Genomic DNA, 27,074 nt, shown 5'->3' on the forward strand with positions numbered 1-27,074 from the left:
CTTCCAGGATGTTTTGTGATCTTGAATCACTGCGGTTAGGAAACTCCCCATTTGGATGGCTCTCACACCAAGTGGTGTGACTTTGCTGGGCCCATTGCAGATTCGCTTCTGCAAATCGCCTGTTGTCTTTGTCCTCAGATGAGGAGTCCTGGACAGAGCCTCCCTCCCTCTCTGTGGGTACTCTCTGACCTTCAGGGGTTTTACCAGCCTTAGCAAAGCAAAATGCAGGTTTTTTTCCTGGCTGAATTGATACAAAAGCTTGAATAAGGGAAGGATCCCCAATGCTGTGGCATTTGGCCATGCTCCAAGCAAAGACCTCCGGGCAATGGCTTGCGGCTGTTTCACCTCTCTGGATGAGTGAATACTTTATCCTCAGCAATAAGAACAAATGTTGCTGCTCCTCTCTCCTCCAGCACTTCACAGATAACCTCCAGAAGTAACTGTAAGAGTTGGTAGGTCTTGTGCTGCCACAACAAAGTGGCATCCCTGCAACCATCCTCTGCTAAATGGGGAAACAAGGGGCTGTCCAGACCCTGGACAACCCTGTCCTCTACCCTCTCGACTGTGCCACAGGGACAGGCAGGAGAGTTTTTGTTGTGGTTGTTGTCCTGGTGGTACCAAGAAACCAAAAGCTGGGTGGAGGTTGTGTGGAAGCAGGGCTCTTCTGCCTGGATCTGGGGCAGCTCTTAGCCCCAAGCTGATGGACCAAAGCTGGTGCAGATCTGAGAGGCTGCTGGTTGCTTGAGGAAACAGAAGGATATGTGTTCCTGTGTATTTTGGCTTCGGTCAGCCTTCTCCCGAGCTTCTAGAAGAAAGAAGTACAGCAGCACTGGTCCTCCCGCCTCCCTTCCTGGGGCTGGAGAGTAGTGTGCTGGTGGCAGCCTGGCACTGGAGGATGCTAAAGTCTCCGGTGAGCACTGTGTGTGGAGCAGGTGCAGAAGGATGGAGCAGGGGAAACATGAGGATAACTTAAAAAAAATAATTGTAAGTGCACGCACTGCTCTTCTAGTGGTCCCTGTGGGGCTGCAGTTTGTGTTTTCCTGGCCCTTTTTTAGGATGCTTTTTCTGGTGCTGCATCTGTAGGTGAAGCCAAGACCTCATTCGACCTCCTGGCTTTTCCAGAGCCAGGATTTCACTAGTGACTATCTTTACAGTCAGAAAAACCCCAGGTAGCAAAGTGAGGGATGAGTAGTTTCAGGGAACTTGGTTGATTGTGCTTGGCCTGTGCTGGTGCCTCAAGGGTGGTAAGAGGCAGAGTATTTCAGTGCTGGGGGGTGTTTTGGTATTGATTGTGGCTTGGAAACCCATCCTCAGAACTGATGTCAGTGCTTCACCCTGGTGGGGTGGCCGTGCAGTTGTCTGGGTGCTTTGCATGATCATTTCTGCTTTAACTTGCTCTGGCTTGATTGTAGCTGTGATGTTCGTGTTTCCTTCTTCCTGTGCTTTGATTTGAGGTAATTACAGCAAATTATGTTACTTGAGATATTTTTATTTTACTGTGAGTCACAGAAGCATAAATTTGTCCAGGTCTCTGTGTGTCCTGGGTGCGGAGGCAGTGCTGGTTATGGGGATGTGCTTACTGGGGACAGGTGGAGGTTATGAGGTTTCTGTCCTTTGCGTTGGCTGTGCTTTCGTTCCCGTGGCAGCGTTGCATATTGCTCCCCATGGGTACACCATGACCCTCTAGCCTTAAGATCCTGTTTGAAGCCTGCAGCCTCAGCAGAGGGTCTGACACCCTGTTCCTCCATTTGCACAGGCAAGAGGGGGAAGGTGGGATCCTGCTGCCCACCCCACCAGCATCCCGGCAGAGCAGTGCAGGCAGTTTTGGGGCAGCTGGAGCAGCCAGCGAGGGATGTTCAGCTCAACTAGCTCAGCCTGGATAAGCAGCATCATGACTCGTGTGGTCTGACCCAGGTGCCTTTCCCCTTTTTCCTGGGTTTTGAAGCATTTATGTAATTCTGCACAGTGATAAAAAAAAATAAATGGGCCACGCTTGTGTTCGTGCCTCCTGCCTCAAGCTGAGCACAGAGGCAGGGATCATTACTGCAGCCTCGGTAAACGGGCAGTGACAGGCAGGAAATAATGCCCTGGCAAAGGATGGAGCCCGTCTGTCGCCGTGCAGTGCTGTCCCTGTGTCAGAGCGTTTTAATGATGGGCGGAAATCCTCAGGCTGTGATCTGGGATTGCATTTGGGAAAGGTGATTCAGGATCTGCTCTGGGAAGCATGGACCATCAACAGCCCATGGGAGCCGGGGCTTCAGGGTGGCCCTGTGGCACTTCTCTGGGTGGGAAAAAGCATTTTATATAAGGAGAAAAGGGGGAAGAAGTGAGACTGAGAGATTTTGGGGTTAAATACTGCCTCAGGACAGGCAAAGAGATGCTTCTTCCTGCTTGGCACAATTTTTGCAGCTTTTTAACAGGTAAAAACATCGTTGGAAAGTATTACCAATATCTGCAAACAGAAATATTGCAAATTTGGTTTGTCCCCTTGAGTCCCACAGAGTTAATGGTGTTTTTTGACATAATTAGTGGTGGTACATGCCTGACTTGTGTTTGCAATGAAAGCTGAGCTAGCATGTTTGACTTCTGCATCTGGTACTGTCATAAAACACTATAATATATTATAAATTGGCTGTTAAAGACTGGCATCATTAGTGATCGGATCCTGGATGCTATGGAGGGTAGTTCCTATCTGCATTCTGGAGCACAGGCAGGTTGCACAGCCCAGGAGGGGCTGCTGGGATGCTCATGGGGAGAGCGTAGGTGGGTGTCTGGAGAGAGCAAGGGGCTCTTGGACTCGAAATAGGTGGCTTTGGCTGGGCTGAGCTGTGTAAACGCCACCCCCATCCTGTTTCCACCCTGTGTGCAGTTTGCACGCCTGAGATCTGGGCTGTGTTTGGATCCATGCCTGTGGAGATGCTGCTGGGGTGTGTGGTGTCATGGCCTGAGGGCAGTGCCCCAGGATGGAGCTCCTGGACCAGCACATGGACCTTGCAGCTCAAGTGGAGCAGGTTAACAGCCTGATCAGAGGCGATAGCTGTGAATGGAGTCTTGCAAGGTGGAACTTGTGTTGCTGTGCAGTAGGTCTGCTGAAAGCCCATGCGGTATTTGATGGCAGAGGAAAGTTGCATGGGAGACCGTGAAAGGAGGTGGATTCACACCTCTGCCCAAGATTGCCCTGGAAAGCCTTGTGGGGGTGGCTCTAAGCAGCAGTAGCAGCACCATGTCCATCTCCCAGTGAGCATCTGGGCACTGCAGGGTACAGTGTGCTCTGTCCTGCAGATGCACCAGCTCAGGGCAGGTACAAAGACAATATTCAAAGCTCAGGAGGATGTGTATACACTGCCAGGGATTCAGAGCGCCTTTGTGTGCCCCAAGATGAAATGCACTGTGGAAATACTTGAAACAGAAAGTGGACCTTAGGGAGGTTTTGGTTACTTTCCTTGCTGGTGGATAAGTGGCTTAAATTTTCTTGCTAGATCTTTTGCAGATGGCATGTACAGGATGCCTGTGGTGTAAGACCATGCCCGTTGTCATGGTACCTCTGTGCATCCTCCTGGGACAGAGCCCTTTGAAACCTGCATGCTCCCATTTTCTTCCCCCTACCTGTCCTCTCCACCTGTGCCAGAGACTTCCCTGGTGGCGTGTGTTTCCAAAGTGCTGGTCCACCAGCCATGCAGCTCGCTCAGTAGCTCCCCAGGCTGTTGGTGGGAGCCGGCCCTGCTCCCAGCACCTTGGCCGGCTGTTCACCTTCCTCAGGAAGGTCTTGGTTGGTTTCCCATGGGTGCTGAGAATGCTGGCTCTGATAGTCCTTTGTCCTTGGTGGCCACAAGCTGTATTGTCTCCTGGCTTTAACAGCAGCTCCTTGTGTTTGTCAGAGATTTGTGTGCTGTGGATGCTTGGGGCTGGGTGATGGACAGACCAAATGGTTGTGTTGGGAGATACTGCCCTGGTGCTTCATGAGCCACTTGCATTCTGTTCTGTGCCCTGTTTCCCAGCAGGGCTTTGATTGCCCCAGCAGGGCAGCTGGGGTAGATCCTGCTGTGTAGGATAAATCTTATCCCTGGGCTACACTTCTTTGTCCCATGAGATCCTTTCTGGGTAGCTTCGTAGCCACAAGTGTGATGGCTGAACATCACTCTCCGTATCTAGAGCATTTCCAAAGGTCTTATAAATGAGCCAGGAATAAAACCCAAGCACCCACACAACAGTGAACTATGGGCTTTTCTCCTTTCCTTGCAGCCCAGAAAGGGGATGTGCTGCACCCCTTGTAAGTGAGGCATCCCCGAGGTCTGTGCTTTGCAGCGTTGCAATGTCTTTCAGCCTGGCTGACTCAGAGGAGATCCTCATACCTGCCCTGGTTCACCCAGAAGCTGCCAGGCAAGTTTTGCTGGTCCCCATCTCTTTTTAATCCAGAGACTGATGTTTGAGGGAGGGGAAATTAAGGGGCTGCTCCCTGCTCTGCTGCCTTGGTGGTTTTGGGGTGTACCTGGAGAAACCTTTGATAAAATTTAAACCTAAGGATGGGGTGCAGGTGCTGTGCAGGACCTGCTCTGCTCTTGCGTTTTTTATTTACTTGGGGCAATGCTGCCCCTCAGAGCGATTCACCTCCTCTGCCTTCCCTGGGGGAGTGGTGGGATGATGAGAAGAAATGCTGCTTTATACTCACTGCTTGGTTTTTGGTTGGTTTTCAGTTGGTTTTCTGGTTTTAAGACATCCAGGTGTTCTGAAATTGCAGGAATAACAGTTTCTGCTGTACCTGAGATGCTGATCACGGAGTTTTCTGCTTTCTGAAGATGTGATGATGGTTTTGGATAAAGGCTATTACTCCCCCCTGTGTCTTTGTGACCTTTCCCTTGGGTGAAATAGTTTATCCTGCCCAAAGCAGACCTTGCAGAGCTCCCGTGAGTTTCACTTCTGGTGCAGGGTGAGTTGACACTGTGGAAAAGAGAGGTTTGGCATGTGACCCTTGCCAGTAGCACCAGCACGCCACCCCCCATGCCACCCCCCATCACTCAGCCTTAGTAGCCCTGAACCAAATCCTGGTGACAGCCACAGGAGTCCTTCAGATGCCTTGGGGCTCAGGGTGGTGCTCCCACATTGCCGCTCCACACCATGCTCTGCTCCTGGGGAGCGTGGTGGCCACGACCCCCAGCCCTGGCAGAGCTGCCTGCGTGTGGGAGGAGGCAGGAGGTCCCCCTGCCCGCTGCCATGGTGGTTAGTACGGTCCGGGAGTAACCATGGAAACTGTTTTTTCTCCATCCCTCCCTTTGCAGATGACTCGGGCGATGAGGAGCCCGCCTCGCAGTCAGACAAGAGCGAGCTGCATGGCACGCTGAAAACCCTTTCGAGTAAGCTGGAGGATCTGAGCACTTGCAATGACCTGATCGCGAAGCATGGGGCGGCCCTGCAGCGCTCGCTCAGCGAGCTGGAGAACCTGAAGCTGCCAGCCGAGAGCGGTGAGAAGATCAAGGCGGTGAATGAACGAGCCACGCTCTTCCGCATCACCTCCAATGCTATGATCAACGTAAGTGCTGCCGGCTGAGCCACCACGGTTTTGAAGAGGCAGAGGGAGAAGTGTGTTTTCTCCTCCTCTTCCTCCATTGTCCTTCTTCCCCCTGGCACGGCCCCGTTTACTCCCTGTGCACTGGCTCTCTGCAGGAGCTGTGTGTTGGCTCACGGGGCTGGGGCACAGCTTGGGGCTCGGTGCTGGCTCAGCACCACGGCGTGGGGATGGGAAGTTGGGAAGCTGCAGCCTGGGAAGCGGGCATGGGCGCGCGTGAGAGAGACCTGAGATATAGGTCTGTTACATTTTACAGTGCGCTTTCTGCTCCAAAATAGGATGTTTTGGATGTAAAGCTGGGTAATGAGGCGGTTTGGAGTGCAGAGGGGCTTTCTGCTGTTCCTGGGGGTGGTTTTGTGACTGGCACAGCAATTCGGAGCCCATTGCCTGCTGCAGAGGCAGACCCACATCCTCACAGAGTTCTGTAAAGCTGCTTGTGTTTTACAGGATGGGGGAATTTAACCCTGGCGGGGTCCGAGAGCTGTCTCGTGCTGGCTGTGTTCTTCCAGCCCGGCTGGTTAGACGTTGTGAAGCGTGTACTGGCACCAACGCTGCTCCCTGCCTTGTGCAGTGTGATGCTTTCTGATTATTTTTTGGACAGCTTCTGTTTGTGGGGTGAATCTGCCTCCATCGCAGGGAGATGACCCTTCTTGAGGAGCCTTATATTCCCTGGGGAGGGGAAGAGAGAGCAAAACTAAGTGAAATATTTAAAGCAAAAAAACCCCAACCCCAACAAACAACAACAGCCCAAAAACCGAACAGAGCTGGAATCATATGTGAAAGCAGAGCTCGGGGAATTGTGAATGGAGCAGTGCTGTCATTGTGCTGTTCCAGCCCTGAGCAAAAGGAGGTCGTGTGTTCTTTTATGTGGCCTTTTAAAAAATAATAATAATCTTAAATGGGAGCTGGAGGGTACTTGGGAGCCCTGCGGTTGCAGCATCCTCCCAGTCTCCACTCAGGATTTTGTAGCCATGGGGGGAAAGGGTTTCCTGAGACGGTGTTTTGTGTTTTGGAGCAGTTTTGGGGGTGCCTGTGCAGCACACTCCCCGTGGAGAGTTTGTCAAAGTTTTTGGAGTGGGGATGGCGGTGTTGCGAGCGGTGGGAGGTGATGGTGGAGCCCTCAGTGCTGCCAAGGTTTGCTGTTAGGAGGCAGACTAGTGACGGGATGTGGGCAAGGAATTGCTGGGGAGAGGATTTCTCTGGCAGCCTTTTGGGAAGAGATGAGCAGAGCAATATTGGCTATGTCCAGCCCAGAGAGGAGGAGGTTGTGGTGGTTGTGACATGATGAAAGCTTCAGCTAGGCTGTCTGGATGGTGGAAAATAGCATGAAAACTGTTGTGCAGGGAAAAAATGGTAGAAAGGTGGTTTGTCCAAAACACTGAGCAGGTGAGAGGGGCCAAGGAGGGAGTGAAGCCTTTGTTTTCAGGTGGGTGTCAAAGGTCTGTTTTTAATAGCATCCTTTTGTACTTCAGCTTGTGGCTGAACATCTTGAGGAGATGTCTGAAGGGGAAGGGCTGAAACATGGAAGAAGCAGGATGGGAGCAGAGTGGCAGCTCCAGGGGTTTGGTTACGGCTGTCACAGCTTCCTGCTGAGCCTGTCGTTTCAGGGGGAGGTGATAGAACTGTGGGCAGGGGATGCTGACCCCGAAGGAAGCAGCGATACTTTGCAGGGGATGGATTAGAAAGGCAAGAGGATGGTGAACAGGTCTTGGGGACCAGGAGGGAAGGGGTCTGACAGCCTGACGACCCCATCATGGTGCGGTGGTGCTCCCAGCTCTGCTGTCGCCTTTTCCTGCACAGATTTTTGCACCTTGATTTACCTTTTTCAGTATGGGATGATGCCTTCTGCGACTGCTGCGTGCACCCTGCCCAGGGAGTCTCGTGGGGTGGGGGCATTGCTCTGTGCAATGCAAAGGTCCCAAAATCTCCCGTATTGAAAGACAAAACATTGCTACAGGGAAGCACATGGAGTCAAGCCATCTCCTGGCAGTAGGTGAAAATACACCCTGCCCCTGCCCACCGCGATCCCTGCAGGCTTCTCAGGGCCACACGTCTCACGGGAGCACAAGGTGATTTTGAGGTGCTGGTAGTGCCTTGCAGGAGCAATTAAACCACCCTTATTTGCCAGCTATTCCCCAGAGAGGACTGAGCTAGCAGTGACAGGCTGCTGCCGGCATGTGGATACTGCGCGTCCACGCTCTGCCCTGGCTGTAGCACCAAACCTTGCTGATCCGCTCCACCCGGCACAGCCAAATCCTGCCTCCCAGGGCATCGCCTCTGCCGGGGCAGCAGAGATTGGCTTTTGCAGGAGACGCTGTGGCTCACGTCCATGCCTTGGCTGGCTGAGGATGGTGACATGCAGTGCTGCTCGATTATTGCCGAGATTGCGCTGCGTTCGCTTCTTTTTCAGTTGCATGCTGGAGCGATTTAGGGGGGGTTGGACCTGTGACCCGCCAGCTACAACAAACCCCCAGGAGCTGTCTGCCCTTTTTAATTTTTCTTTTTTTTACTGCCCTTTTACTGAGCAGTGCTGGGCTCACAGGAGCAGCCCGGGGCTATGTGCTTAGGTCTTGCTTCTGGCTGCTGGGATCTGTGTGGCTGGTGTTCCCCAGCCATCAGGCAAGGGACAGGGCAGGGCTGGGCTTTGCTGCCTGCAGCGTGAAGGGATGGATGCTCCAGGACCAGTGCTTGTGGTTTTCGTCCAGCTGTGTGTGATCCAATTATGTAAATGTCTGAGGAGTGGCTACAAGCAAGTAGAAATAAATAAATATATATGTAAATGAAAGAGCTTCACTGCAAAGGTGACCTCCTTGCTGAATGCTCTGGGTGCTTCTCCTCTGGAGACTGGGAGGAGAAAGTGGCTTGGGCTGTCCCTGGGCTGGTGATGCTCAGAATGATGGAGGAATGTTTTGGCCGAGGCATAGTGGGATGTGCTGGACCTTTGCATTACAGGTGAGGATCTAAAATACAGAGGTGCTGACTGCTGCAGGGCTTAAATTTAAGGCCAGACCTCTGCGAGCCACCTGTTTGCTCTGCCCCCATCTGTACCTGGAGATCTCATGTAACACCATGCCAGGTGAGACTCGTGGCAGAGTTCAGCCTTGCTGGGACCAAGATGCCTGGTGTCAGTGGGGCTGTGAGGAGCAATGAGGGGGAGACACAAAAAAGCAAGTCACAGTCTGCCATGGGGGAGGAGTGGGAGGTGTGTGAAAACAAGAAGCCACAAATTAAGGGGGTAATTAGAGGAAGAGAGATGAAGAGCGCTGCGCTGTATTGCGTAGACTCATCCAAAGAGCAGGGAAGGCTCCTGTCTCATAATTTAGCAGCAGACAGCAGGCAGGAAGGCCATGTGGATATGCTGAGGAAGCCAGTTTGGGCGTCAGGAAGAGCTCACAGGGCTGTGGGTGGTGCTAGAAATAGTTTTTTAATGGGAATGGGGTTTGCTACAGTGAAGCTGAGAGGCAGCCAAACTGTATGCGAGCGTGCAGTAGCTGTTCTCCTGGCTTGCTTTGTGCTCCCTTAAGGGATGTGAGCTGGGAGAGCAGCAGGGCTTGGGCTTGGTTTGTTGTTCCTGGGTTAGTCGGCATTTTCCCTAGAAGTTTATGAGGAGTGGACGTGGAAGAAGACTCTGCTGGGTGGTGCAGCCCAGGCAAGGAGGGATGAGAGAGGCAGCCAGGGCAGAGGTGTGGTGCGAGGTGGGAGATACTGAGCAGGCAAGGTTTTGCAAGAAGGGAGCCCTGCACAGGCTGGCAAGGAGCAGGCCGTTTCAGGGACATGAAGGACTCCATGACTGCTCTTATGAGAGGCCACTGTGCTGGTGGCCACCCAAGCCTATCATGCAGAGGATGCTGGCACCCACTTTGAGGCAGGCTGACTTCCCCACCCAGGTTTTCCTTTCCTGTGGGAACAGATCCATTTGGAGTACTGGCATCCCAAGACACCAGCAAAGAGCATCCTTCGCCCCTCTGAACCTGTAGGGAGGGGTTTTAAGTATGTGAAACACAGTGCTGGAACCAGAAGCGAGATCGATAATGATATGTGCTGCTTCATCCCTGGGGAAGGTGGCTGTGGGTTGTTTGTTTAAGCCTCTCCGGGATGCCCAGCAGCATTCCAGAGGCTGTATCCTCCAGCCCTGGCAGCATTTCTGTCTGTGGAGCCCTCTGGGGCTGTGCTCTGGCTCAGCAGTAGTTATGGGGTGGCCCTGTACCACGAGCTGGTGGCTTGAGGAGTAGCCAGCTTCTCCCTGTGGCCATGCGTGGCTCCTGGAGACTGAGTGGCATTTGTCCAGTGGAGGCATCCACTCCCGGGTGAGTTGTAGAAGGTCTGAGTGCTGGAGCTGGGGTGATTACAGCTGCTCAATTATTTATTTGGAGACCTCCTGGGTGCCTGTGCTGGAGCAAGATGTGCTTCCCCAGAGCCATTCCTCTGCCCTCCCAGGGCCCAGTTTCACTGCTCTTTTTGTGAAGTGCCGAGTCTCCCGTGGGGATGCTGCTGTGATTAATCCGTACTCCTGAAATTGTTGCCATGTTAAACCGGACTGATGTTGAGCATGTGCTCTGAGCAGCATCAGGTTCACCAGAGCAGCCTCCAGCCCAGTGTGTGATTTCTAATGGTTTATTTTAGTGATAGGTTAACTGCCGTATGTGTCTGTGTGTGCTTGCAAAACTGCTTAAAGCTGGTAGGAAACAGAGTCCCCGGGATATCTTCCCTGGGGTGACCGCATGGTTGGGGTGATGCTGTCTGTGCAAACCTGGCCAGGTCCCAGCGCAGAGCCAGCTGCTGGCACAGGGTGGGCGTGCGATGCTGTCCCTCAGGGTCCCCCAAACCCATCACGACACAGGGAGGCTGACTGACCTGAACTCTTCTTTATAGTACTCCAGGCAGCTGGGGCAAAGAGGCTGAGCAGGGAGAGAACAGCAGCCCACGGGGCTGCTCCCAATACAGCCAGTGGGGCTGGAGGAGCCTCCACCCTGTGCATCCTTATACTACAGGGGCTAATTCAGGCAATGCAGCAAACAAGCTCCAGCTTCAGCCTCCGGATTTACGTTGTTAGTGGCAGGGATTGCCTCCCGCCACTGCCCTCGATGGCCCCAGGCAGATGCTCTATTGCCTCAAATCAGAGCAAAACCCTGCAGCGGGGCTGGCTTTCTCTTCCCTGTGACTATTGCAATGGTGATTGTGAAGAGGGAGCTTGTTCTTGCAGGTAATGCAGCCCATGTTAATTATCTGTGCTATGCTAACAACATGCACACTAATCAGCGCATTGCAAACGATGTCACTGACCCAGAAAACCCCCAGCCTTGGGATTAAATCTTTAACCCAGCCCTAATCCTTGTCAGATGAGAAGGCTGCATCGAGGGGTCTGCATGTCCTGGGGTGGTTTTGCTGTGGATGTGCTGCGCTGATGAATAAGTAACTGGTGGGTGCTTGCTGTTACCCAGGGGAGGTGGTGGAAGGTGGTGGGTGTCACCCTGGGTTCTGTCCCTGCCTGCACAGCTGTTAGAGTGGGACTGGGGTCCAGGGGTTGTTTAGATGCAGAGCCTGGCCCCTGTGCTCAAAGCTGCTGTGACTTTCTTTGGAGCATCCTTTATTGCTTTTTTTAAATTTAGAGGTGTGAGGGTATCTCTGATCAGATCCATCCAGACAGGCGGCGCCTTCCTCCAGCTCCCTTCATCATCATTTCCCATGGTTGCTGAGTCCTTCCAGCCAGATTATATTATGTGTGTGGCTGCTTAGACCTCACGCGCATCTATGGGACCTCCATGCTGGCCAGGGCTTTCAGCTGGTGCTCCTGCAGACAACTTGCTTTATCCTCACCATGTCTTGGGGCTTCTCACTTTTTCTTCTCCCCCTCCTCCTCCTCCTCTTCCTCCTCATAGTGTTCATCTGACCCTCAGAAGGCTTCAGACTCTCTGCTGGGGCTCCCCTCGGAGCCTTGTGCAAGAGGAAGGGGGACGTATCCGTCACCAGCACCTGATGATGTCTCTCACAGCTCTGTCCTCCTGTTTTTTTGGCTGAGTGCGATAACTTCTCTGTTGCAGCTTTCAGTGGAGACTTTCCAGCATTTTTGCTCAGGCGGCTGCTGGATTAGCAGGGCTGCATGTTGGTGGGCTTAGCACGTCGTAGATGGGGATTGCACTGTCAGCAGTGCCTGATGTTGATCAGCAGCTCTGCTGAACCGTGAGACAGCCCAGCCAGGCATTGCCTCTGATGTTAAAACACTGTGCTGTCACCGGGTGAGCCCTGCCCATACCTTGTGTGATCCTCTGGCAGTTGCCCACAGCACATGGGTAGCTGCCACGTGTCTGTGCCTGGTGGTTACTGGTGCGTTGGGGCAGGATGGGAACCTGGGGAGGGCACACAGCAAAGTGTCACTTGGTTAATCCCTTGTGGAGTTCTGCTCCTGGTATTGTAAGGGTTGTGTTCGCCTTTTACTTGGGCTGATGCACCAAGGTGCTTCTCTCCAGCTCCTTCCTCCAGTGTCTGTTGAAGGAGAAGACATTGAAATGGCAGCACGGCTTTCCTGTGGATTTACCCAGAGGAAGTTATGGCACTGGGAGACTAGTGGAATAGCGAGGTGCTGCCTCCAGAGAAGCTGCTGATGGCAGCCACTGCTCCTGCACCACCTTTTGTACAGCAGAGCGGGCTGCAGAGGCATTGCATGAGGCTGAAACTGAGGTACAAACCGAAGCAGCTTCCTCCATGTCCCAGGGCTGGAACTGCCCGTGGGCAATGCCAGCTGCTCACTGCCACTGTGGCCGCCTGCCATGCGATTGGGGACAGATGCTCTTCCAGCCTGGAGTTCGCTCCATTGGGCAGATGAGAAATTAAGCTGCCAGCGAGAGCCTCATAAATGTCTCTTTATGAGAGCCGTTTGCAGGACAGAGCTCTCCAAGCCCACCAGAGCCAGGGTCAGGCCTCCAGGTGTGCTAAAAGCAGGGGCTGGCTGTTCTCTTGGTGTTGGCTCTTCTGCTTTGCCAGGGTCCCCACACTGCTGATTTTGGGGTTTTGGTGGTTTGGGCAAGCGAAGAGGAAGGATGGAACTACAGCAGCCACTTTGGAGATACCTCCTGGCCAGGGAAGAGCTGATGCTGGGAGCTTCCCTGGGAGCTGATTTTTGGTGCAAGGAGAGAGGCCCTGCTGCTGGCTGGGTGGGCAAGAGCATTAAAAGGAAAAGCTGAAGATGTTAAGCATTGCCAAAGGAGACCAGTGAAAGTGCACGATCCTGGGCTGGCTGCTCTACGGCAGGAGGTCCCAGCATGAAGCCTCAGCTCCCCACCTCAGCTCCAGCTGCATCTTCTATGCTGGTCCTGGTGCATCCTTGGCATGCTGTGGTGCCCTGACATGCCTCTGGCATGGCCAGCGGAGGCTGCTGTGTGCTGCTCGGCGAGGCTTGGGGTGGAAGGGGTAGTACCGAATGCCGAAGCATCCAGCAAATGCCTCCGTTGTTTTTCCACCAGGGAGCGATGCTTTGGAAACCAGACCCCGTGTGTTTGCTGGCCCACAGCTCCCGGCTGGCATCACTTTGGTCTGTAACCCACGGGCAGCGTTGGCTTATTCTGCTTCTCAGGGCCACAATGAAAATTTCCTTTTATCGTGCCAAGTACGCGATGGTTGCAGATTCAGTCGCCTACGTAAAGGCTGCATGGGTACGGGATTAGAACCTGTTAACATAGCTGGGCTGGCAGATTTGCCACTGTTTAACACTGATCCTTTCTTTGTTGCGTGAGGTGGATTACGTGTCTGTAATGGTGCTTGCTGCAATCAGTCTGGCTGTGGTGCCAGCGCAGGCCCCGGACTGCCTCTGCTGCTTTGGACCCTGGGGTGAGGTCCTCTTTCGAGGAACTACACCCAGGGCAAGGTGTGTGTGGCTGGCTAAGCAGTGCTGAACCTGCCTCATGGAGGAAAACACTGGTGTCTTTGTATCATTTAGGCAGATGGCCCATAATAACACGATAAGGTAGTAAAACTCCCAGAGACACGACCAGGAGACCAGATCCTACTCCCAGCTGAGTATGGACATCTCCATCTTGGACATCTCTGACTCTGAGGGAATCCACAGTCCCCAGAGAGAAACCGGTGCTGCTGGGGTGCACGGTGCCACCTGGAACAGGATCATCAGTGGTTTTGTGAGCACCTTGGGTGAGCATTGGAGGTCTTGCTGAGATGCTGGCATTGGCGACGTGCAGTGTGAGCAGCAGGTCACCAAGAGGTGGGCTGGAGCCTGCTCTGCTCTGGCGTCTTCCCACTCCCCCTTGGGGCACTAACAGGCTTTTCTATATCCATGCATTTCTGTAGCACCCATTTTTGCCTGGATGTAAAGCTCCTTCCAATGTAACACTTAAGTATGGAAAGAAAGGCAATAAGGAGTAGGATGATTTTCTGTGTTGAACTCACACCTGCTGCCCTCACAGGTTTTTATGGAATGCCACTTTATTATTTTTTTTTGTGGTGGTGTGACCTGATGAGGCTCAGCTCAACACCTTCTTTCAGGCTCTCCTCAGCCCTGCCCCAGGGAGAAGCAGCTCTCGGTGTGTCTGCATCCTCCTGCTTCAGACAGCTGGGATGATCTTGAGCCAGCTGAGGGTCACTCCAAGAATTTGGGACAGATTTGCCATTATTTAAGCTGTCTGTGTTGATCTGGATGTTTCCCTGTGCTGCTGCTTTGGTGGTGTCCAGCCAGCCTGGCCTTGGGCCACCGGCACGTCTGTGGGTACCTTCGCTGTTGCGGCAGATGACTGCTCAAAACCACGTCTTGTTGCGATCTGACTGTTGGTGTGAGATGATTTGGGATTCAGGTCAGCTTCATCCTTGTATTTTCCCTTTTGCTTTCTGCTCAAGAGTATTTTGGTGGAGGGTAAGGACAAATTAACCCTGTCTCGGTCCAAACGCTCTGTGTATCTCACTGCTTTGAATCCAAACAACTCATTTTTATGCCGTGCCATGCACCTGGGTTGCTGACACGGTGTGAATGCGGTCAGAGCTAAAAAGAGGATCAGAAATTGCCCTTCCCTGGAGGGGCTGTTATGCAGTAAGCAGCAGCACAGATGTGTCCCAGGGTTTTGATGACTCGAGGAAGGAAGGGAGCACTTATCTTTGAGGCACCAGATGCATGCAAAAAGGCAAGGCACTATTTCCCCTCATGAATGAAGTGATGGCTCTTGCTGCATAATTCACTGTTGAAAAAGAGATGATTGAATGCATCTGGCAGTTGCCTTCTCTCATGTCACTCCTGGGTGATGAAGTGCTCCTTGTCCCATGCAGGCAAAGGAAGGGTCTGGTTGAGGAGCAGGAGATGTCGCTCCCAGAACAGCAGGCACTTCCTGGTAGGTTTTTTCCTCCCCAAGGTTAGATTTGCAGAACTGTTCCTTCGGGATGCTCAGGGCAGGTGGGACTACAGGTTTGAGCACGTTCTCTCGGCATCCATCAGCATCGCGCTGGAGGTGGTAAAAAGCTTAGCCTTGCTAGGCCTCCTGAGAAGTTGTCATCCCCTGTGGTTCAGACCCCTGCGCAGAAATCTGGCATACCTCGATGTGACCATTTACACTTTCAAGCTAATTAACCTAATTTCTTTATTCCTTATACCTATTTTTGACTGCTCTCGTTGAGGAACCCAGAAGCACTGCTGCTCTGCAGAGGTACCCACAGGTGTGTGACACCATCACCACCTTGGCAGGGTGCGGGTGACCTCAGGTGATCATTTTCAGCAGCATAGATAATCCATGGACTGTTAACAGTGTTCCTGTTAGCCTGCAGCAAGCTGTGAAATCTGGTATATTTGCCATGACAAATGTGTGAAAAGTGCTAAATTTGCCCATCATGGCAGCGGCTGCTGAGCATGGGGACAGACCACAGAGCTGGTGGCACCACATATCGCCTCCTGCTGCCCAGCAGGATCTTGATGGCACCTTGCCTCTTCCTCCATGGGAATTTGGAGGAGTCTCAATGGTGTTTTTCCATGAAAACATGCTCTTTTGACCACCTTGGCCGTGCCTCCTTGTCTCGACAAGTGATTTACAGCACCACCATCCAACACTGAATTAGGACCTGCTACAACTTGTTCCAGCAACTGGGAGAAAGAGAAGCCACCTCTGTCCCTCCTGCCACCTGGTTGCAGGTAATGCTGGACTCCTCTGGGACCTTGGACCTGTACTGCAGATGGATGGAACTTGCTTTTATCTTCAGTCATTGGTGACCTGCCAGAATTGCCAAGATGACGAGGGGTAAGCACTGTTTGGGACATTCAGGGGTGACTAAGCAGCCCTGCTTCCTACCCTTACCTTCATCTTGATTGTTTTCAAGCAGGCTTGCTTGTGGCGAAGGAGAACATCTTGGCCACTGCTCTCTGACCCTGACGATGCTGAGGAATGGTATGGCCTCTGGGCTGCAAGGCTGGCAGTTGGACTTTGGAACTCTATCCAGCTCTGGCCCTGTGGCAAAAGTTGGGGCACATTGTGCCACCTCCTGTACCCTGCCATCTCCCCTGTATGTGAGGAGGCATCAGCTAGGGTGCTGGAGGATTAAAAGCATTCTCCTGCTGGGATGGGATGCTGGGTGGTGGGGATGGGCACAGCATCCTCTGCAGGTCCCTCCCTTTTGAGGAGGGCAGCAGATAAAGTTTGTGTAGGTGCAGTAGAATGGGAGGAAGAAATCACCTTTTTCTCTAGGAGGCACTGAAAGCAGGTGACTTCCCTCGTGATAGACCCTGCTCCAGGGTGTTAGCAGGTGGCTCCCTGAAAGCCCTGCATGCACAGCCCTGCTGTGCCCTGTCCCTGCCTGGCTGGGCTGGGGGTAGGAGCTTCCCTGTTCTGCAGGAGTGGAGCAAATGTTGGTGCTGTCTGAACCCCACCTGCATCCAGGCACTGCTTAAACACAGCTGCGTCATGGTAGTGATGGCTCGGGGGGATGTGGGTGTATGGGGTATGACTTGGTCTTCCTGGTGCTGCAGGAGAGCTGTAGGGTGGGTAAACTCTGCAGATGATGATGGAGATATCTGTATGAAGGCTGTATCTTTAGATGTGCATTGCCTCGACACCCCAGCCATATAGCTCACTAGGAAATTGCTTTTCTTTTGCTTTCATCCTGCAAACTGGGGGCTACGTTCTCCTTTGTGGTACATTCATAAAGCAGGCTCTTGCCTGCTGACCTTTGCGAGGATGGCCTGTGTCCCTGCACCAGCGTAATGTGGATTTGTGGCTGTCTCTTGCTTACCACCCAGATCAGGTTCAGCTGTAACTAAATTTAGCTGCCACTCCATAAGGGTTTTATAAGCTGGATTTCGAGGTGTTGCTCTGCTTGGCTGTTGCAGTTGTTTGCACCTTTGAATCACCAAGCCAGGGGTTAATGAAGTGAATGAGTGGTGACCTGGGATGCTGGAGTTTGGGGCAGGTTTGTGTCCCTTGCCCTCACCTTAATCTGCACCAGGACTGGTCCGAGGCAGTTGGTCGCATCCCTCCGGGATTGCTGGTGGGGTCTTCCCTTTGCTCCTCAGCTTCCCTCAGAGGAAGGATTGCTGCCACCAAAAGTGGTTGTCTGCCTTTATCCTGTGTGGTTTGTAAGAGGTGTTGCTGTTGGGGACGATGTGACACAACCCACTGATGGAGGTGGGAAGCAGCGATGCGTGCAAGCGATGAAGCAGAAGGTCCAGGTTCCCCCATGGGTGTTCCCAGCTTCTGTTTGAGGTAAGATGGGTACTAGGGAAACAGTGGGTGGCTCCTGGACCCTTTACCTCTGGCTTCACCTGAAACAAGAGCAGGCAGGAGGACAATGAGGGTGAGCAGCTTGTGGGTGCTTTCAGCCTAGGTCCTGACCACTGGCTGGGCTGTTGTAACAGGTGTAGTGGCCCAGGAGGGGAGCGGAGTCAGGAGTCATCCCAGCATGGTGCAGAGCAGTGAGCCAAACCTGCCTGAAGTCAGGATTTGGCAGAGTGGGGGCATGAAGGGATTGTCTCCTTCCCTGGGTCCAAGCTTGTCCTGGGACCTTGTCATGCCATCTCCTGCTGCAGCTGGTCCTCCTTGGCTGCCCCAGTGGGTCGAGGTGTGGGAGCATCATTCTTGATGCTTCTTTGGGTATGGCTGGAGTGTGAGGGTTCCAGGGCACTGCTGGTGTGGTTGGAGTGGTGGCAGCAGGGTAAGCTATGTGTCCCTGTGCACAGCATCTGATTATCTGTGGCTCTGCCTGAGGGAAGGCATGTGGAGAGCATCCCACCGAGGTGCTGCCTCCTGCTCTGGCTGTTGTGCGCAGTGAATGTCGCTGCTCTTTCCTCCCTTCCTGCATGATGGTCACTTGCTGCTCAGGTTCTCACCGTCATGCCCCAGGTCCACGCCCGGCAAGACATTCCCCTTTCCAACTTTGTCTCCCATTTGCCTTCACTCCCCTCTCCTCCAGGACCGTTTTCCTAGCTACATTTCCTTGCTCTGCAGTGGCACCAAACAGCCCTGGGAGCTGGTGGTGCTCAGCCAGCTGGAAAAAGCATCTTGGTGATGGATGTCACCGAGAGCGGTGGCAAAGCTGTCCCAGCCTGGAACAGAAGACCTGGCTGAGCAGTCCCGGAGGAGCCTCGTGACTGGTTTCCTTCCGGATTTGTTTCCTTTGGAAGCATCGGGCTGGCCTCTTCGATGTGTGTCCCCACACCGAGCAGCAGCGCCACACTGGCATGCCAGCTCTGGTGCAGTGTGTCCAGGGGCTCCATCCTGCATCTCAGGGGGATGGAGACAGTGTGCAGCAAGGGGTTTCGCTGGAAGAGGAACGTGTGTCCAAGGGGATGCTGCAGCTCTCTGGGCTTTTGTGGCTGTGACCAGAAGTAAGTCATGTCATGTCCTTCAGTGGACGGCAGCAGCCAGCGGCATTTTAATTACTGCTGCTGACAGCTGGGGACGATGTGGCCCCGGAGGATGTCAGGCTGTGGATGCATTTCATGTGCCTGTTTCTTTGTCTTGGGGAAGGGTCATCATGGCTCCTCGCTTGAGCTGGTGCTGTGTAAGCAAATACTGTAACGCAACAACTGCTGATCTTGGGTTTGCTATTGCTAAAGTTGGGGACAGCCAAAACAGGCTTATCCAAGGTGGGGGTTGGTTTGAGCTGCTGAAGGGAGTGGGGCTGTTGGGTGGTGAGCCGGGATGGAGCCGAGACGTGGCTGAGACCTGGCTCCTCATGGACCATGTGAGCAGCCAGGGGGGTTGAGAAAACCTGACAGCCAAGCCCGAGATAAGGGCTGGGGTTCATTTCCCTTCAATATTGACCTTTCTGAGGGAGATGCTCGTGTCTGAGCTGCTCATGCTCAGCTCCCTGCAGCCCCGCGGAGCTCATGGGCTGGTGCTGTGGGGCTGCCCCAGCTCTCCACGCGGGGGTTCTGGGGTGTATTTTGGCTCAGGAATGAGCTCTCTTGATGGAGACTGTGGTGACAAAATACACCCTCAGCCCTGTTCAGTGCTACTCTCGCCTCCGGCAAGCATCCCTGTGAAACTCTGCACTGTCTGGCTGTAGGAGTTACAAAAGCAAATTAGTAACTTTTAATTTGCTTGGCTGCTGCTGGCAGCTGCTGAGCTGGGTTTGGGGGATCTTTCTGGCAGGATGTTCTCATGTTGTCACCCTCAGCATTGCTTCTCTTCCAACAAGCAAATGTGGTGCTCTTTTGTGTTGGATCCAGATGCTTCATGAGTATATAGGTTTGGATCAGACCATGGGGACGGCGCTCATGCCGGTGTCTGAATTACAGAGAAAGGTGGCCTTACAGTCTTTCAAAAACAGAGAATAAATCCTGTGCATACATACCCCAGCCAGCTCCTAAATCCACATGGACACAAGTTGTGGAGTGCTGCCAGGAACAAGGACCAGCTATGTGGAGGTACCACTGCTGCTGGTGGGGTCTGAGGCCACATGAGGGCCATCTTGGTCATCTTCCCAAAACCTCCCCACACTTGGTGGAGGAGGTCTGCAAAGCCAGCAGCCACTTCTCCATCACTTGGATTTTTAAATTTTTTTAATGGCTGTAAATGAAGCCTGTCAGTGCAGATTTCCCTTTGGAGTACAGCAGAGGTCCATGGAGCTTAGCAGCCTTGGGATGGGAGGACCCAAGGTTTGATATGCTGCGATTTTTATTTAGGACTTTGATTCCTGTCAACTGATCAAGCAATTTCTCCTCCACATCCCGCTGCTCTCTGCAGCTTGGTGACACACTGGAGGGCTGGCTTTGTGTGGCTTCTCTATAATTACCTCCTTTTCTCCTAATTTACCATTATACCTTACAAACTGTGTTTAATTGCAGCGTGATAATTACAGGCGATCTCCTAGCGCATCGTTTTAAAGTGCTCAACCCGCTGAGCCAGGGACAGCCAGCAATTTCCATCCTCAGTGCCAGTGAGCTGCGCCAAAATGGGTATTTCTGTGCCCGCTGTATGTGAGAGGGACCTTTGGAGCAGATAATGAGCTTTGCTGGGCTGGGAAGGTCACAGCCACTATCTCATTACTTGCCCTTATGGTTTCATCCTCTTATTGCAAGGCATCAGCGTAATAAAAGAAGCCAGCAGGCCAGCTCAGGGCATGGGTTTGTTCTAACTGGCAGGAGGCTTCAGCTTGAAGCTGGGTACAGAGGCATCAGGGCAGGGTCTGCCCGTGGGCTCTGTGGCCATGCGTGGCTGCCAGTGGGACTTTTTGGGGTAGGGAGAGGAGCTGAGTTGTTTCCAGAGAATGAGGTGAAAATGTGGTGCGAAGCGCCCTGAAAAACTGCGGTTTGGTCTCGCATCTCCCTGTGCCCATCCCTGCATCCCTTCGGGGTCCATGTCTCATGTGAGGAGGAGCTGGGTGGTCCCTGTCAGGCTGGGAGGATGCAGGATGGGACAGGGACAGGATCCTGACACCTCCCTGCCTGCAGTCAGAGAAAGAGCAAAGTGGGGGGACCTGCTGCATTGCTCCAAGCTTGCAGGAGCCACGTTGCCCATCCTGGCGCTGAGGATGTGCAAAGGGCTCTGCTCTTCGCCTTTCCTTGGGGCATTTCCACCCTTTCTCCTGGCTAATGATAGTCTTAATGCCCTTGCAGTGTGGTGCTTGCAGGGGAATAGTTGTTGAGCTCAGGTGGGTGGGCATCTCCATTGGTGTGACAGCACTGCTGAGTTGCTTCCTGGAGTTGCTGATGGCCACAAATAGAAATCCAGAGGCTGAGAGGCTGACGCTGTAGGACAAACCCATGTTCAGAGCTTGCAAACACTTTTGGGCTGAATTATTTCTGCCTAGCAAAACTGCATGTGATTGTGTATCATTGGAGCGCCTTCATGATGCTGAAGATGGATGTATGATGGAGCTCGCCCTTGGGACACTTGCATTGTGGTTTATGGATTTAATTTCACCCCAGCCAGTTTGGTGCTGGGGCTGATCCGGCAGAAATCCACCTGTGAACTGGAATCTGTGGTGAGAGCAGGCAGGAGCAGTTGGGGATGGAGATAACACAAATGCAGGATCAGGTTCTTCCATGCTGCACTTCCTGGGGAGTGGGAGAGAGCAGACATGAATACAAAGCAGAACATCTTTTTAAATCTGATGGGTAGCACTGATTATATTTTTTTTTTTCTTCCCAAAGGACAGTGTCAAACTTGCTGTGTTTGTTCATCATTTGATCTGAGTTTTGTTCCTGCCTCTTCCTGCAATGAGGGGGCTCCGTGAGGTGGGACTGGGGGCAGTGGTGAGCACCCAGGGGATGTGGCTGTGTTCAGGATGTCACCAAAGGCACGTGTGCTTGCCCCCTGCATTTTTCTTTCTTGTGATGCGATATTCATTCTCTCTGCTTTGTGCTTCTTCACCTAAAATATGAACACCTGATGCTTTGTGTCACTTCCCTGGTGTTTTTTTTTCTGATGTTGTTAAAGGAAAAACTTACCTTCCCTGGATGAGACTCTGATCCTGCTCCTATCCAAAGGAGAGGTTTGATGAAGAATTGCTAAATTGGAGCTTTTGTTGTGCAAATCCTGGTAATATCAGGCCAGGTCATGGAAGCTGAAGCCCTGACCCTGTTGCTTGAACCAGAGAGACCTTGATATCCAGGTGCCACCTGCAGCCCAAATCTAGAGTAACCTGCCAAGGGCTGAATAAATCACATGTGAAATCCATGTAGATGGAAACAAAGAAAATAACTAAATCCTGGGGATTGTTAGAAGCCTGTTAAGACATTCAAAACTCTCTCATTTTAAGCCTTTTGGATAGTTTTGAGTTTTTCAGGCCAGCATTTATCTAAAGAGGACCTCCCTTGGTATGACCATGGGTTGGAGCTAGTGAAGCACAAGCACAGTAAATTGGCCTGTAAGTTGACAGCCTGCCTCCAAACTCCTATATAATTTCCATAAAAATCATATTATCCTACTTTTAAACGTAAGAAAAAATTTAGTGCATTCCAACTTGCAGAGATTTAAGGGAGGGAGGAGGTGTTACAGCCCTGCCTCTGTGTTCAGCTTCACGTGGGGTTGGGAGTTGATGGCAAAGGAAGCAGCAAAGCCAAGGTGTTTCAGTCTAATGTGAAAAATAACCTAAAAATAGAGTTCTGAGGGCTGGCTTTCTCTTGTCAGACAATAGAAAAGCAGCTTGCGTGACCTGGCAGTGTCCCATCCCCGAGCGGACATCCTGCACCAGGAAATGTCCTACTGGGTGTCTGGCACATGTGGGAATGGGTGATGCTGCAGTCATGGCGATACTGAGGGGGGGTCTGGGGGCTGTGGTAGTGGTTTATGGCATCGAGGGGTTCTCCTGTCAGCCTAGGTCGTGGTGTCCCAGCTGTCCCTTCCCTGGTGGCACAGGACAGGAGCGCTGTGCATTCTGCAAGGCGTCACTTAGAGTGCATCCTGTGAGCCCTCCTTCCCCTGTGTGGCTGCGTGTGTCCCTGTGGCTGGTGGGTCCTGAGGGTCTGTTGTGGAGAGAAGAGGGCTTCTGGCCATGGTGAATGTGTTACGGGTGCCAGGCCGGGCCTTTTGGTGTCTGCTGAGCTCTGTGGCTCTGGGGAGGAGCTGGGCATCCTTCCTCTCTGCCTTCTCGGAGCAAAGGCCTTGCTGGCTCCCAGATTTGAGCATCCTCTCCTGTCTGTGGCTGTTACCCTGGGGACCACTGTCCTGTCTGCAGGGTTGGAGATGGAGGTGGCTGCTTAAGATCTTAGGGCAACTGCAAAAGGCTGGGCTTGACTGAGGTTTGTGAGAGCCCAGCCTGGGCTCCCAGGGACCAGCGATAGGGTCAGGGACAGAAACGGGCTGTGGCATGGCAAGCCAGGCTGTCATGGGAGGTGGGGCATCACGAAGGCTTCATGGACTCGGGGAAGTTGTCAGTGTTGCAGCCATCTCCTTGGAGATGATTCAGGTTTGGATGGTCAGAGTTGCACTGTCCTTAGCCCCATGGGTATGGGGGATTGTGCAAAGCTCTGGGACTGTATTTCATAAAACCAGGGTCTTGGGAGAGGAGGAGGGGGGTAGTGGTGGGGAGTCAGCTCTGAAGTCACCACGTGCTGCTAGTGCTGGCTCCATGACAAGTTTCCAGGCTGCGCTGGGTGCTGACATGTCCCTTCCTCCCCTCCAGGCTTGCCGCGATTTCCTGGACTTAGCTGAAACTCACAGCCGAAAATGGCAACGGGCACTGCAGTATGAGCGGGAGCAGAGGATCCGGCTGGAGGAGACCATCGAGCAGTTAGCCAAGCAGCACAACAGCTTGGAGCGAGCCTGCCGTGGGGCCCCCGGCCTGTCTGCCAGCAGCACTGGCATCACCAGCACTGCCAAGGGTGAGCACCGGCAGGCCAGACAGTGGGGCTGGGGCTGTTACAGGGCAGAGCCCTGTGGGAAGCCCCGGGATTAACAGAGACTTTCTGCTTGGTTGTTCCCAGCCAGTCGGCAGAGATGGGAAGGATGCACAAGGCAATACCCTGTGTGTCCCCTGAGGGTTTTTTTTTTTTTTTTTTAACAAATCCCATTGCACCATAATTATTGCTAATTGTCCTGCTGCTCCTTTCTTGGGGACTTGGATGTTCCCAAGATACAGATGTGGAAGAGGGCTGTGTCCCCAGCTTGTTCATGCTATTCCAGACTATTTTGGTAGCCTAAACCCTCATCGGTGGGCACACCTCTGGCTGCTGGAGGGCAGCCATGGTGCTTGGAGGTAGCCCAGGCTGCCCTGGCACTGTGGAGTTCCCAGCTGCGTGGGGTGGCGATGGCACAGCCAGGGCTCGTTTGCTGCTCACAGGAGTTACTGGGCAATAAAATCTAACAGCTTTGCATATTCTTGCCAAATCTCCTTCCCTGTGGGAGGCATTAGCCTACAGCCGGGTAGCTAAAAACTGTAAATAGTGCCTTGTCTGATTTTTAAAGAATATACAGACTCAAGGGACAGAATAGCGGCTGTTACAGGGGGTGGTGGCAGTGCCAGGCACTGCCCTTGTTCTTGTATGACCTCAAGGAAATGGCCTCAAGTTGTGCCAGGGGATGTTTAGATTGGATATTAGTAAAAATTTCTTCCCTGAAGGGGTGGTCAAGCATTGGCACAGGCTGACCAGGGAGGTAGTGGAGTCACCATCCCTGAGGGTGTTTAGAAGACATGTAGACATGGTGCTTAGGGATGTGGTTTAGTGATGGATTTGGCAGTCCTGAGTTAATGGCTGGACTTGATCTTTTCCAGCCTGAGTGATTCTGTGGTTCTGTGGCGCCGCTGGGGAAGGCAGGGGGGAAACTGCTGTAGCACCAGGCTCTTGTGGTTGAACCCCAGCTGGTAACGAAGTGCCATGCAGCTGCTTGCTCACTCCCCCTCAAAGGGGTAGGGAAGAGAATCTGAAAGGAATGTAAAACTCAAGGGTTGAGATAAGAACAATTTAATAATTGAAATAAAATAAAAAGAGTAATAATGATTCTAACAGTTATAATGAAAAGGAGGGAGAGGAATGAAATCGAAGGGGAAGAGAGAAAAGAAAACAAGAGGTGCACAGTAAAATTGCTCACCATCCGCTGACTGGTGCCCAGCCAGTCCCCGAGCGATGATCCCCTGGCCCTGGCCAACCCCCCCTGCCCTCCAGGTTATACACTCAGCGTGACATGCCATGGTGTGGAACACCCCTTTGGCTAGTTGGGGTCAGCTGTCCCGGCTGTGTCCCCTCCCAGTGCCCCGTGCCCCTCCAGCCCTCCCGCCGGCAGGGCCTGAGAAACTGAGAAGTCCTCGACTTGGTATAAACATCCCCCAGCAACAGCTGGGACCATCAGTGCGCTGTCAGTGGTGTTCTCGCCCCAAATCCAAACCGCAGCACTGCGCCAGCTACTAAGAAGAAAATCAACTCCGTTCCAGCTGAAACCAGGACACAGGCACAATTCCAGCCCGACCCCATTGCAGGGGGTGACCCTGCTCCTTTGGAGGAGTGTGGGAATGATGCAGGGAAGGAGGTTGCTGCTGGGGAGCTGAACCAGCTGCTGAGCTGGATGGGTCACTGTAGCGAGGTGGCTTCATCTGGGGTGACTCTTCTGGTCCCTCCACATGGCCTCGGCAGTGCTGTGCCAGATGCCTGCGTCATCACCATCACTGGAGTACTGCCCAGAGGTCTTGAGAGAGGTGACCAGCTCTGCCCGTGTGCCCTGCATCGGTGAGGTTGCTTGACTGCTTGGTGCAGCTGCTCGAGCAGTGGATTTGTGGCAGTGGTGAAGCGCATAGTGAGCCTGCACCCGGGGAGCGGTGCAGCAAGGACAGGAGCAGGGGAACTGCACCGGGTCTCAAAAGTCACTGCTATTAAAATCTGCTCCCACCTTTGTAGTGATCCCTCCCACCACAGCAGAGAAGAGAAAAGTTTGTAAGTGCAGGGCTGGAAAATCTGAGGGCCAGGAAATCTCTCTGAGCATCACCTGAAACATGTGACTATTTTTTTTTCTTTCCCCCCTCCCTCCCCTGTTTTAATCCAAACCAGATTGCCTGGTAGACAGGGCGGTGCTGGGGTGGCAGCCGCGTTAGTGGTTGGGTGTGCGAGTCACGCGCATGTGTCTGGCTCAGGCAGCCTGGTGGCATTTTTGGAAGTGTTCCTGAACACGGCAGGGAAGCCTTGTATGCCTGGATTGCAGAGCAGGACACAGGCTTCCAGGGCGCATCCTTGCTTTTAGGAGCTGGAAATTGGTATGGCATCCTCTTGCTGAGTGGGATGGAGAGGAGGGGGAAAAGCTGTAAAGGGAACCAGCACTGGTGGGGACACAGCAGGAGGAGGGTGGGCTCTGGGCACAGGCTCGTGCTTGATGGGTTCTGAAAGGGACCAGCAGCACCTGAACATCTCAAACCCTTTGTGCCAACAGGGAGTGTGCAGTCTGCAAAAGGAGAGGCCAGTGATGAAGATGAAGAGACGGAGTATTTTGATGCCATGGAGGATGCGCCAGCTTTTATCACTGTAACCGCAGACCCCAAGCACCACAGGTAAAAGCCCCTGCCCCAGAGCCATGCGTTGCACGGTACAACCTGGTGAAACCTGCTGTCAGTGCAGAGGGAGCACTGGTTGCCTGGTGGTGTGCTTGGGCTTGAGGGCAGCATCCTCTCCCGTGGGGCTACTCTGGGTGCATGTCCCCCAGCAAACGGGCTGTCTCTGCCCAGGGCTCTGTGCTACGCCTGTCTGCTCTTGCATTCCTGGAGCAAGTGAGGCTGAGGATGGTCCCAGCTGTAGTGAAGAAGGCAAGCATCAAGCCTGTGTCGTGGAAAGCTGAGTCCTCTGCCCCAACAGCTGATGTGAGCTTGAGGGAAGCCTGGGCAGGGACTTGGAGGGAAATCTCTCGGAGCATTGGGCAGAAGCAGGGAGTATCTTGCCTTCGTCTGCCTTGACCTGCTGTGATGCCTCCCTGGGCATCTGTCTGGTCCGGAGGTACCTGTGGTCTGAGCCATGATCACATTGCTGGGCTCACTGGCAAAAGCAGAGGCTCTGCACCCATGCTGGGACATAGGCGCTGAGCATCCCCTCTCAATGCCTGTGCATGGCCTCCGTCACCTTGTTGCCTTCCAGGCAGCACCCTGGGGTGGTGCAGGGAGGTGCTCCAGGTGATGTTGGCTATGCTGCACCAGCTCCAGTTCTTCTATCCCCTTCTCTGCTCTTTCTGGTGTTTACCAGCTGGTACTTTCTTCCCCACAGGCGTTCAGGCAGTAACCTGAGTGGGGCCAGCGAGGGCCACCCCGAGGACTGGAACCTGGAGGACAGTGTGAGTTGGCCGGGCAGAGTGGGTGGGACAGTCCCAGTGGGATGAGACCAGGGGACAGGAGAAGGAGAGGAGGTTGTTGGAGGGACTGTCCATCTGGATCCCTCCTGTGCCACCAGGATGGAGCAGAACTGGTTGCTCTGTGAGCTGTGGGCAGGGGACAGATCTCAGCAGCCTTACAGCAGCACCCCAGACACCATCTTGAGGGAAGCAAGAAAGTGTTGCAGGGCAGTGTCACCATTGTTACCGTTGTTTCCCCTGTACTGTGGAAAACAGGCTTCCAGCGATGCTCCCCAGCACAAGTATCTCCTGAGCTGTGGTTGCTGCTTCTGGGAGCTGTCAGGTCC

At 53.2% G+C, this 27,074-nt stretch overlaps 1 protein-coding gene across 8 annotated transcripts in view; it reads left to right on the forward strand.

Moving 5' to 3' along the window:
* OSBP2 (oxysterol binding protein 2) overlaps positions 1 to 27,074 on the forward strand; it is a 119,767-nt gene that overhangs the window by 81,687 nt on the left and 11,006 nt on the right. For all 8 annotated transcript variants that reach the window (XM_080401737.1, XM_080401738.1, XM_080401740.1 and 5 more), the window contains 4 exons: positions 5,277 to 5,527; positions 23,111 to 23,309; positions 25,843 to 25,960; positions 26,664 to 26,730. In XM_080401737.1, the coding sequence (XP_080257863.1) occupies positions 5,277 to 5,527; positions 23,111 to 23,309; positions 25,843 to 25,960; positions 26,664 to 26,730 (635 nt within the window). The remainder of the gene's footprint in view (positions 1 to 5,276; positions 5,528 to 23,110; positions 23,310 to 25,842; positions 25,961 to 26,663; positions 26,731 to 27,074) is intronic.

The sequence above is a fragment of the Falco punctatus genome, assembly GCF_963210335.1.
Source record: "Falco punctatus genome assembly, chromosome: 1".
NCBI lineage: Eukaryota > Metazoa > Chordata > Aves > Falconiformes > Falconidae > Falco > Falco punctatus.